Raw genomic sequence first — 12611 nt, 5'->3', positions numbered from 1 at the left:
CTATAGCACAAAGGGAAAGTTTCTCGACAACGTACCCAGGAACTAAAACTGAGGATTTGTACGCAGCATTCCCCATCATAGGACCATCGGGTTGAGAGAAAAAGTTCAATTTAATAGTATCCTATATTGAAATCAAATAAGCATATAGTTAGGGAAATAGCATTGAAATAAAATTTCCAGACATTAAAGTCAAGCAACAAGATTGCACATAGACCAATATACTAATAATATGAACCAATAATTCATTGTTGGCTAAAACTTTAAGAAGTTCAAAAGGCACAGATGATATAAAATATGATGACAAACAAATCTAACAATTTCGCAAAAAGGGGAGAAAGATAGCAGAAGGCATGAGTAAAAATAAGTGAAATTATACTCCTAGGGGAAGTTCTAACGGAAATTTCTCTGCTTCCTATACAAAGACAAACATCAGATAATACAGCTAAGAAAAAATCAAGAAAGCAATTTGTGACATCTACACAAACAAACAAACAAAAGTTCTCAAAACTTGTAACATGTTACCTTCTCCTCCAATTTTCTTTCTATAAACACCACCAACTGCTTCATTTTTTCCAAACATTGCACGTCCTCGTGCCTGAAAATCAAGAGAGATTCTAAGAGAGAGAAGTTGGTGTTCTTCACAAAGGTTCCATATGCTAGTTATACAAGTATAGCAAGGACAACTATGTCACCTACAAAACACTTGCAACAAACTTCCTTGGACAATCTAAAAGGCTATATACCATCCTTTTTAAGAAAACAGAATTAGTCATTGAAGAAATGAAAAATAGTGGAAGAGTATCAGCGACTCATCAAACAAAAGAGGAAAAAACTAAATTACAAATTTCTGAACCCAAATGCACTTGAAAGGATTTTAAAACTAGCAACAGTAACAGACTATTTAAAGGAACAAATGTTTAAATTGTCTACCCTCTTTGTATCATTTCAATGAAAAAGTTTCGTTTCCTTTGGAAATAAAAAATAAAATTGTGGACTTCATGCAAGCTTGTTATCATCATCTTTGCTACAAGAAGCACAAACAATTCGTCTTAGGCAAAGTGTCAAACACATGTCGGACAAGTTCTAGACACGTGTCCAACACTAAAAACATGTCTGAATTAAACATTTTTTTCTAGTCTTAGACACAACTTGAACACAGTTTNCTAAGATTTTTTTTAAAAGAAAAAAAAAAAAAGAAAAAAAAAAAGAAAAGAAAAGAAAAAAAAAAGAAAGAAAGAAAAAGGAAAGCCCATTACTTTGAAACCTAAACATTTCATCTCCTACAATTGTTAATTAACTTAACATTCTATGGCTTTTTAGTGGAGTGCATTTAATATTTTATGTTAAATTTTTATATATCCTAATAAAATAATAATAAAGAAGTATCTCCAACATGTCCGTGTCTGTGTCTTGGTTTTTCTTTTAATTGGCGTATCATCGTGTTGTGTCATATCCATATCCACAAATTCACAAATTGAGTGCAGAACAATGTCATGCTATTTTTATCACGAGCAAAGAGCTAAGTACAAAGCTCAAAGGTACAATACAATGATGTATGAAAAGAGGCTCATACCTTATATGTAGCTGTAAATTGTATTCTCCCTTGGGAAGTTTTTGGAACTTTGGGTATGCATCACCCATAGCATAAATACGCTACATGAAATAAATAAAATAACGAATTCAGATGATAAAAGTAAGAGAAATCGTAAGGCAACCCCATTTTGATATCTATACTTGCTCTCTCATCTCTCTCTCCATGGGAAAGTTTACCTAATACTTACTCTCGTACCATTTGGTTCAGTTGGATTTTCTTTATATTTATTTAATACTAGTGGTGTATTAGGTGTTTATATTCACGAAAATTTGAGTTTAACACCAAAGTTTGGGAGTTGTATCAATTAAAAATTCAAACTAATAATTGTATTAATTTTTTTATAGAAACAAAACAACTACTTTCATTGAGAAAAAAATAAAGAATACAAGAACATACAAAAAAGACAAGTCCGAAAAAACCCCACTAAAGAAAGGGTTTCCAACTAGGTAAAATAGTGCCTATAGAGTAATTACAAAAAAACCTTCAAAACCAAAGCCCCAATAGAAACATGAAACATCACTAAGGACCAAACCTCACTAGGGTCTCTCTCCATACCCCTAAAACACTCTATTATTTCTCTTACCCCATAGGTCCCAATCACTGCACAAACCACAGCAAACCAAAGAAAGTGTCCTTTCTATTTGAAGGGCGGATCACCAAACAAATGTCCGTCAGGCTAGCCAGTGAGACAGCAAACTCCTGCAAGAAAAAGCTCCAGACTGATCTCACAAACGGACAATCCCAAAGAAGGTGATCCAAGCATCCTCCACCTTTCGACAAAGAATGCAACAAAAAAGACCCATTAACGAGGGCAACTTTCTCAAGACCTTATCCATCGTGTTCACACAACCACGAAACACTTACCAAACGAAGAACTTGATTTTCTTTGGTATCTTAATCCTCCATAAAACATCAAAAACTGACTCGACAATGGGGGGAAGGGTCAACTAAAACCCTAAGAAAGACTTACAAGAGAAACCCTTTGCTAGGTTAGAACTCCAAACACAAACATCCCTTCTCCCCACTCTAAAGTCAAAACCCTCAATCAAGGAAAGAAGAGAAGTCACCTCTGTTGACTCCCTATTGGACAACGCCCGATGGAAACCAAAGGAAAAGGAAACAGAATTCTCGGACCAAACCAAGACATCCGACACAAAGCAATTTTTCAAAGAGGGCAGATGGTATAACCTAGAAAATGTTGAAGAGAGGGGTCTATCCCCCACCTTATGATCCTTCCAAAAGAACGTTCCCTAACCTTCCCCAACAACAAAAAAACACAACACAAAATGGGAAAATGAGGGAAATTGGAGAGAAATATCTTTCCAATTGTATTACTTTAAACCTTCAATTTTCATGAGTGAACCAATTAAACCCTGCGTTGGTGATTTATAACTATTTTCTCTCGATTTAGTTATAAATCAACTCCATTAAAACCCTAAGTTTTATTCTTTTCTTAAAATCCAACTAGAGTAGCAAGAAAAATTACCACACAATAAGTATTAGTGAGGAGAACTAGGATGAAAAACCACTCAAACTAATGATACCATCAACTAAATTTCTAAGGGTTTTCTCTCTCTACAATCATTCAAGTAAATATTTCAAGTAACAAGGAAAATGGCGTCAAAGTACCTTATTTGCATCAGAGATCATATAAAATTGAGACTCAAATTTGTTGTCATATATGCGGTCATTAAACAATGGAATAACAGGTTTCACTTCAGCAACATCTTCTAATTTGAACTTGTAACTACAAAATGAGAAAAAGTGCATGAAATTTGTTTGACACCAACAACTTCCTTAATAAAGAAGAAAGCAATAAATCACCACTGTTAACTCACGTTAGTGTCAGTGATAGAATCTGTTTCCCACAAGGCAATCTGTCACGATTCGTAGTCAGTGTGCAAAGTTTTGCTTCACATGGCCGATATGGAACTTTTATCTGCAAATTAGATTGAAGGGGAAGATCACATCTCATATAAAGTAATTTTATTAGAGCAACAAATAATTCACCTAACCTAATCACTTCCCTCACCTTGTTCAGGATGGCAGCAGGAGCAAGTTTTTCTGATGCCAACAAGGCTTCAGCATCAATTCTAACAGGCGCTTCACTTCCATCAAGCACTATTTCATCTTTATTGGTACTAACCCCATGAAATGTTACCTAAGAATTGCAGAAATTCATTGTTAATCTTCCCAAATGAGTTCCCCGTTTTGATTGGTTACAATTTTTTCGTACATTTCTCCCTTTTCTATGGTCAGGAATAGAAAATTCAAAATATTAGATTCTCTTTTTTTTCTTTTTTTTAATGGAGACAAGCCTCTTCATTGAAATAATGAAATGAGACTGATGTTCAAAGTACAATATTTAGATACTAAGAGCAACAAGAACTAGACTAGGGATTAGCAGGTGCACCCGAGCATCTCAACTACGTCGACACCATATAGCACCTTCACCATATCCAAGTGGACTAGAAATTGGAACAAACTCTCCAAGAACAATACACAAAACCAAGAACAATATACATCGAAGCTACAGGGGAATGAAGCATAAAACTAAACAGAAACAAACTAATACAAAATAGATCACTAGAAGAACAAAGACTAGTAAGTTGGTTGTATGAATGCCCTCCAATTTAAACTTTTATCTTGAACCGAGAATACAATCACATGATAAATGTTTCCAACAAGACCAAAAGATGGTATTGCATGATTGATGTACCTGTAAAATGGTTATGGGTTATTTAAAAGTCAAAATTGCTGTTAGTCGTCAGATGGTTAAGCTTGGTAGTAAGGCTTTGATTAGCTTACACTTATACAAATACTAACACTTATTTGAAAAAGAAAAGTAGGCAGACTATTAAAAATAAAACTTTCTTCCAATTGGTTTACACTAAAGATAAAAGAAAATGAGAAGATTTTATTCCTTAAAAGGAAAGGTAGAATTTCCTGTCTCAGTTTTACCTTTCGCTTCAACAAGAGTGAAATATGGCAATGGCAAAACTAAAAATAATTTGACAGCATGACTGATGAATTAGAAGCATCAAAATTCAGTCGCATTACGTCTGAGTTTTAACATGTAAAAAATCATAGATATAGTTAAACCAAAATTTGAGAGTAGATATTACTCCAAACTCACTACCTCAAAATCTACAAGTGATGATTCCCGACTCCCAATGCCACTTGACCAAAATTGAGCAATTGCTAATTCCATAGTCTGGCCACCCACAACAGGAAAACAAAAACTTTTGGAAGCAGGAGACGAGAATGTTACCACGCTCTCCCACTTCAAAGGCCTTTTCAAGGGCAAAATCTGGAAAATGAAAAAACTCATTCATTTTGAATATATATGTATATAACCTTGATACTGTCTATAGTCGCTCAACATACCTGGACAGTGTCAATAAAAAATTTCCTCGTTGTGTCAAATCCTGTAGTTTGTATGGTCGCTTCAACCCAACTAGCACCACGTGGTACCTCTATGAACCTCCGCTCTATATGGCCTAAGGTGGCATATTGAAGAAAAGACAGACAGATTCTACTAAAATAATTTTCTTACAAGAGTGTCTACTATGTAGTCAGAGTAAGTATACAAATGTTGTTGGCAAAATGAACCTGGTAGAAACGACATTCTCGGAAAAGAAACTATTGGAGGGCGATCCACCACAACTACTGGCTTTGTTATAGTTACTGGGATTCTGAAAAGAGGCCCCCGCCATGGAGCCTTGCAATCAACCCCATAGAGTTCATAATAGTGCAGGCCATCACTAAGATTGGAAGGATCAACCACTACGCTGAAAAGAACAAGCAAGACTTTAAGTCCATCATGAACAAGCCACCACTGCGTGGTAAGAAGTAGGCCTGCTTAACCTTTTAAGTACTTTATCGTCCTTTATAAAGAAGCTAAACCATCTTAACAGGTAACTTAAAGGTAATCAACATTTTTTGAATTAGAAATAAATATCTTTCTGTTAGCATAAGTACATTGACGTGATAAATCACAAAGGAAAAAAAAATTATTAACGAATAGTTCCAAAAGGAGAAAGAAGAGTGTTCAATCTAACAAAGAGAGAAATGATAATTAGGACATTGCCAAACTCTCTTGTAAGATGGAGACTAGAAGAGATCTAAAGGATTATATCGAAACTGTCGAGCACATCTCCTTGCAAGAAGTGCAGTAAATATTGGCTGCAGTTTCAGTTTCCTACAATATATTGGCTGCATGGCAGTCAACCAAAAGATTGAATGCACTATCACATTGGCGTTTTTTTCTCCCCACCTTAGCCCCTACCTCCCCTCTCACCCATTTGCTTTGCTTTCTGGCCCTACCCTACCCCTTCTCAGATAATGTCTACCCTACCCCTACCTTCTTCCGAAGGCAGACCAGAAGGTCACAATCAGAATAGAAAACAAGAATCTTCTCCAGTGAGTTCGACAAAAAGAGGAGAGGGAAAACTATAAACTTGTCAGAACTCAGAAGGTCGCCAAAACTGCTCTTTTGCAATTTCGGCAAAGGAATTGGTCTTAGTTTGGCTTACTAACTATTTGGAAAATCTTCTTTCTCCACAATCCCCAAAGGTTTTTCCATATTGTAATGGGGCCTCAAATTGATATAAAAAGCCACAAACAAGAGAGGCAGTTTTACCGAGCACACCAAGATACTTGTCTAAGACGTAAAAAGGATGGTGGTCTTTTGGTTATCTCCTTGACATTTTTGTCTCCTCCGTGCATTTCAGATGTTTCTAGGGAAGAAATGGTAATTCTTATGTGGTTCTGGTTAAACCAACTGCCCTTTCCCAGCTAGTGACTATCAAAGTTATTCCTCCGTATGATAATGATATCCCAACTCTTGGAAAGAGAGCTCCAGAACAGATATAATGGACAAACGATATTAAAGAATTGGGATCATCATCCAAGTAACCCAGCCAGGTTTCTCTCCATTTCCCATCCCCCTGCAACTCTTCAACAACTAACAGCCATGTTAACCCCTCACCTTCGCAGCACCATGAGAGATGCCAAAGTGATAACTCCCGGTCTGCGACTACTGGAAGAAAGTGATAGGCCCCCGGTTACTAAAAGATATATGAGAAAAAGGAAGAAAGAGGGAAAATTAAATGCAAATAATGGAGAGAGGGAATTAGTTAGTTATAAATGAGTAGTGATTGTGTTGTGGGCCGTGAGGAAAAAATCGATTGTTACAAAGGGGGTATTTAGGGAGGAGGGATGTAAGCGGATTTTTCATCTTCTTTTTGCTTAGTCTCGAGTGCAGCTCAGAGAGCTTGTAAGGAAGGAAGCCTCGGCTTTCTTCGTTATTTTGGCCTAAAGAGTGAATATATAACCGAGTTCTATCATTTTGGTATCAAAGCCATCACTCCTTGGGCGATGGTTAAGAAAATGGAGGCTCGAATGTCTACGATTGAAGAGCAACTCACATTGCTACAGGTGGGTATGGAAGCTTGGACGGACCAAAGATTTGCAGAGATGCAACAAATGACAGAAAACGCCATGGTCTTGCCATTTGAAACGATGGGGGAGAACTTGAACAGAGAGTGCTAATGGCACTCAAGACGTGATCAAAGAAAGGAGGTTTGATGGACGATGGGGAAAATCAATGTCCTCTAAGCGAACGGTGACGGAAAAAGGCAAACAACCGGCGGTTGTCGAATGGAAGGGAAGTATGTCAGAGAAAGAAAAGAGAGAGGTATCTTTATTTGATATGCATTTAAGAAAACTTGAGATACTGATCTTCAAAAGAGAGGTAGGAGACGATCTGCTAGGATGATTCCATCGAGTGGAACGATACTTCATTGTTAACCAACTATTGGAAAAGGATAAAAAGTGGCCGTGTTGTGTTTGGAAGGGGAAATACGACTGGTTCGTCGACTTCAGTAACCCTATACGATGTGAATGGGAACACGTTCTCCATCGGTTCGTTCAGGCGACTATCAGACAGTGAGATGTAGAGTCGTCAAGACAAAGGATTATGCTATCAATGCGACAAAAGGTACACACCAGGTCGTCATTGTAAAAAGAAGGAGTTGAATCAGTTGATTTATAACGACAAGGAGGACAAGAACCTAAACTGCCGAAGGGATCCCCGAAGATGAGAAAGTCGATGAAGTCCCCCCCCAAACGTTGGATACTTAGCTTATGGACTCATCGGAAGCCGCTAAATTGTCTCTCAACTCACTGGCAGGGATTGACTCCCCCAAAAACGGTGAAACTTATGGGCATAGTTGGAGATAAAGACGTGGTGGTGTTGATCGACAGCGGAGCCTCCCATAATTTCATCGACGAAGAACTGGTAAATACACTCAACCTGCCACAATACCACCTCCAACTACGGAATCATGTTGGGAACAGGGAATTTCGTTCAAACAAAGGGCATTTGCAAAGGTGTGGCCTTTAACCTCCCAAATTTGACTATTATTAATGATTTTTTCCCTTGTCGTTGGGCAGTGTACATGTTATTTTAGGTGTACATTGGCTGATGGCACTGGGCTGCGTTGAATGTGATTAGGGTACATCTGAAATGGACTTCCAAATTGGTCAATGGAAGGTGCAACTCAAAGGGAATAGAAGCTTAATGAAGTCCCAAGTCTCTTTGAAACCCATGAAGAAGTTTGTGAGGGAGGAAGGCTAGAGGATATTACTATAGTTGAATGTAGTAACAACTCATATGACTGATGCTCACCTTAGTCATGACCAGACCCCCTATGTCCAAAAATATAGGCGGTCCTGCAAAAATATCAAGAAGTCTTTAAGCCGATTGAGGGTCTGCCACCTATACGACAATACGATCATTCCATTGAACTGAAACATGGGGAAGGACCAATTAATGTGTGCAAGGACGAGATTGAACGTTTGGTGGAAGAGATACTGAATGAAGGGATGAAATAACCCAGCACTAGTCCTTTTTCCAGCCTGGTGCTATTGGTAAAGAAAAAAGACGACAGTTGGAGGTTCTGCGTAGATTATCGAGCTCTCAATCAAGCAACTGTCCCTGATCATTTAATTCTGATTGTTGATGAGCTCCTTGATGAATTAGCAGGACCAAGTATATTCACTAGGATTGATCTCAAATCCAGGTACCATCAAATCAAGGTAGCGACTAAGGATGTCCATAAAACAGCTTTTAGAACCCATGAGGGCCATTACGAGTTTCGGGTGATGCCTTTCTGCCTGTGCAATGCTCCATCAACTTTTCAATCAGTAATGAATGATACCCTGCACCCCTACTTGCGTAAATTTGTTCTGGTCTTCTTTGATCACATATTGGTTTATAGCATCTGTCCATGAACACATAAATCGCTTGTCCCTAGTTCTGCAAGCATTATCAGACAATAAGCTGGTGGCTTTAAAAAAATGTATGTTTGCAACATCAACAATTGAATACCTAGGCCATTTGAATTCAGCGGATGGAGTAACAACTGACCCTTCAAATATTGAAGCTATGACAACATGGCCAGTGCCAACGACCATGAAACACCTATGAGGCTTCCTTGGTTTGATGGGTTATTATCACAAATTTGAGGCTAATTATGGCTCGATTGCTTTTCCACTCACACAACAGCTCAAGAAAGACAAGTTTTAATGGAACGATGAAGCTCAAATAGCCTTCGAGACATTAAAAAAGCAATGACAGGTCCCTGTTTTGGGGCTGCCGAACTTCAAGCAACCTTTTGTGGTCGAAACCGATGCCCTCAGGGGTGGAAGTAGGAGCTGTTTTGATGCAACAAGGTCATCCCCTCGCGTTTTTCAATTAGGCCCTACCCATAACTCACTGTTTGAAGGCAGTATACGGGCGAGAATTAATTGCAATAGTGTTGGCAGTGCAAAAGTGGAGGCCGTATTTATTGGAGCAACGATTCACAGTGAGAAAAGATTAGAAAAGCCTTAAGTTTTTATTGGAACAGTGCATTATTGTTAGAGAATACCAAAAGTGGGTGGCTAAACTAATTAGATACAATTTTGTGATTAAATATAAGAAGGGTTTGGAAAATTCGACTGCTGATGGCCTTTCTCTATACCAGCAGCCATGGAACTCAACGCTCTAAGTTGTGTGGACAAACTAAATTCAGCGGTATTCACAAATTAAATTGATCAGAAGGATTGAAGCACATACGACAAGCCATCCAGGCTGGGGATTCAACTCTGAAGGGATATTCCCTAAAGGGAGATCTACTACTCTAAAAACAGAGAGTTGTTCTACCGTCAACATCACCCATAATTCCTCTCTTACTTTAGGAATTTCACAACCCTGGGAGGTCACAACGAAACTCTTAAAATGTATCAACGCCTTAAGAACGAGTTCTTTTGGAAAGGTATGAAAACTAGTGTACGTTCATTTGTGGGTGATTACTCTGTCTGTCAGCAGGCCAAGTATCTGTCATTAGCTCCGACTAGCCTGTTACAACCACTCCCTATACCAAAGATGATTTGGGATGACATCACTATGGACTTCATTGATGGGCTACCAAAATCTGAAGGATGCAACAATTTTGGTAGTGGTGGATCGCCTATGCAAATATGCCCATTTTATTACTTTAAAGCCACTGTGGCAAATGTTGTCCTCCAAAAAATTGTTCGACTACACGGTGTGCCACGAAGTATTGTATCGGACAGAGATAAGGTCTTTACAAGCTTATTTTGGCAGAATTATTCACGCTAATGAGTATTCAACTAAAACGAAGTACTTCATATCATCCTCAAACGGATGGCCAAACGGAAGTAGCAAGGTTTGGAGGCACACTTGCGATGTTTCACTATGGAGACACCGACCAAATGGTCGAAGTTGCTAGCATGGGGAGAATATAACTATAACACTTCGCTAAAGAAATCACCATATGAGGTGGTGTATGGCCGGCCAATTCCACCTCTTATATCTTATGAAAAGGGCACTGCTATGGTAGGTGAGGTCGATACTCTTTTAAAAGAAAGGGATGATATGTTAAAGGACCTAAAAGCTATGTTGGAAAGAACATAACGTATGAAAACTTTCGCGGATAGCAAACGAAGGGAAGAGGCAGTTGCAATTTCGAATTGGGTCTATGTGAAACTCCACCCTTACCGGCAGAGCACCTTGTTTATACATAAGCACCCAAAGCTTGCTCCCCATTTCATTGGCCCTTTTCAGATTATTGATCGAGTCGTACCTGTGGCATATAGGCTTGCCCTACCGGCAAATGTAAATATTCACCCAATTTTTCATGTTTCTCAGCTATGTAGGGCGATTGGTTCGATGTTACCAAGGATTGCAGCTCCCCCGATCTGGCAAAAGAATAGGTCTTGGCATCCGCAACCCACTGCGATTTTAGGTATTTGGAAAATTGGAAGCATGGTGATCTCTCCAACTTATGTTAAAGTTTTAATACAATGGGAGTGCATGACATCTGAGGATGCTACATGCGAAAACGGATTGCATATTGCTGAACAATTTCCTAATTTTCACCTTGAGGACAAGGTGGGTTTTTTTGGGGGCGGGTAGTGATAGGCCCCCAGATATTAAAAGATATATGAGAAAAAAGACGGAAAATTATATGTAAATAATGGAGAGAGGGAATTAGTTAGTTATGAATGAGTGGTGATTGTGTTGTGGGGCCGTGAGGAAAGATTCAATTGTTACAAGGGGGTATTATTTAGGGAGGAGGGATGTAAGGGATTTTTCATCTTCTTGCTTAGTCTTAAGTGCAGCTCAAAGTGCTTGGAAGGAAGGGAGCCTTGGCTTCCTTGGCTATTTTGGCCTAAAGAGTGAATATATAACCGAGTTCTAACAGAAAGTTCTCTTTTGGATCTCAAGTAAAGATTGCAGAAACAACAAATGATGGATTATATTTGGGATGGAGGGGTCTATAAACTAGGGAGGCACTTGGTGAAGTGGAGTTGGAGCTCTCTTCCCACTAAGTATGGTGCATAGGCTCCTTCAAGTAAAGAAATAATGTCGTCCTAATGAAACGGTTTTGGAGATTTACTTGAAAAGATCCGAGTACTAGGAAAAGATATATTTCAAGCATACATGGGCTAGATCATCAAGGCTGGCTAGCAAATTCTTTAAAGAAGAAGAAAGGGAGGTGGGAGGTACTCATGGACGGCCATAGCTAAAGATAGTGAATGGTTCTTCCAGTTTCTGAAATTTAACACTGAAAATGACAAGATAGAAATGATGGGATTTATGCCCTAAAGCTCATAGTTTTGTAGATAAACTATTTATCAATTAATAAAATTATTTATTATTTTATGTTTTGCATGACATTATCCAATAAACCAGAAAATCCAAGTTTATTGAATGAAATCTTCGACATGTATGTAGTTGACATACAGGAAGATCATGTTCAAGAAATAACCTAAAAGTCTATAGTATATGGATAAAGTTAGGTGTTTTATACCGGTGATACTATGGATATGGCTCACTTTGTAATAATTACAAATGGTTTGATCCAAATCATTCATGTGGAGACATGTGAGTGAGGGTATCCTATACAAAGAATTTGTATAAGATTGGACCCACGAAATATTTAATCTCTCTTTGTAAATCCGTTAATTGATGAGATTAATATTTCGTAGGATGATCATGTGCAACTCAATCTTAATCCTTAGTGATTTATGAACTCCTGTCTGTGAGATCAGTCCTTTGATTTGCATAGGTAAGAATGACCCAAGTTGTCGACTCAATAAGTCTACCATTTTGGGAACTTGACTTAATGGGGAGTTGGAAATATAACCTCACAAGATGGAATTCACTCCTCCCCATATAGAGTAAGTAGATGAGTAATTTCGTGTTGATTTCAGGTCTTGAACAAAGTAATGAATGAAGGTTAATTTAATTAAAGAGTTTAATTAATTAATCTTGGACCATTGGAACTTATACTCTGTAAGTCCATAAGGTCTCCTTGCTAGCTCACCATGGACTAACAATGATCAATTATGATTGAAGAAAATTTGAAGTGTTCAAATTTTTTAGGGAAAATATTAATTGTATTGGACACATTCAAATTATAACTTTATAATATGGATACTTAAT

The 12611-nt window shown here is 38.0% G+C and overlaps 1 protein-coding gene across 1 annotated transcript in view; it reads right to left on the bottom strand.

The window, feature by feature from the left end:
* Window positions 1–12611, bottom strand: part of LOC120092870 (tripeptidyl-peptidase 2) — a 36901-nt gene that overhangs the window by 10083 nt on the left and 14207 nt on the right. The window contains exons 17-25 of the mRNA XM_039051114.1: window positions 5207–5385; window positions 4982–5094; window positions 4734–4904; window positions 3627–3755; window positions 3433–3533; window positions 3224–3341; window positions 1574–1653; window positions 523–595; window positions 36–121 (exon numbers count right to left, since the gene is read on the bottom strand). Of these exons, the coding sequence (XP_038907042.1) occupies window positions 36–121; window positions 523–595; window positions 1574–1653; window positions 3224–3341; window positions 3433–3533; window positions 3627–3755; window positions 4734–4904; window positions 4982–5094; window positions 5207–5385 (1050 nt within the window). The remainder of the gene's footprint in view (window positions 1–35; window positions 122–522; window positions 596–1573; window positions 1654–3223; window positions 3342–3432; window positions 3534–3626; window positions 3756–4733; window positions 4905–4981; window positions 5095–5206; window positions 5386–12611) is intronic.

This window comes from Benincasa hispida, chromosome 12 (genome assembly GCF_009727055.1).
Source record: "Benincasa hispida cultivar B227 chromosome 12, ASM972705v1, whole genome shotgun sequence".
NCBI classification, from domain to species: Eukaryota; Viridiplantae; Streptophyta; class Magnoliopsida; order Cucurbitales; family Cucurbitaceae; genus Benincasa; species Benincasa hispida.
The sequence above is the reverse complement of the archived record's forward strand: the minus strand, read 5'-3'. Positions and strand labels throughout refer to the sequence as shown.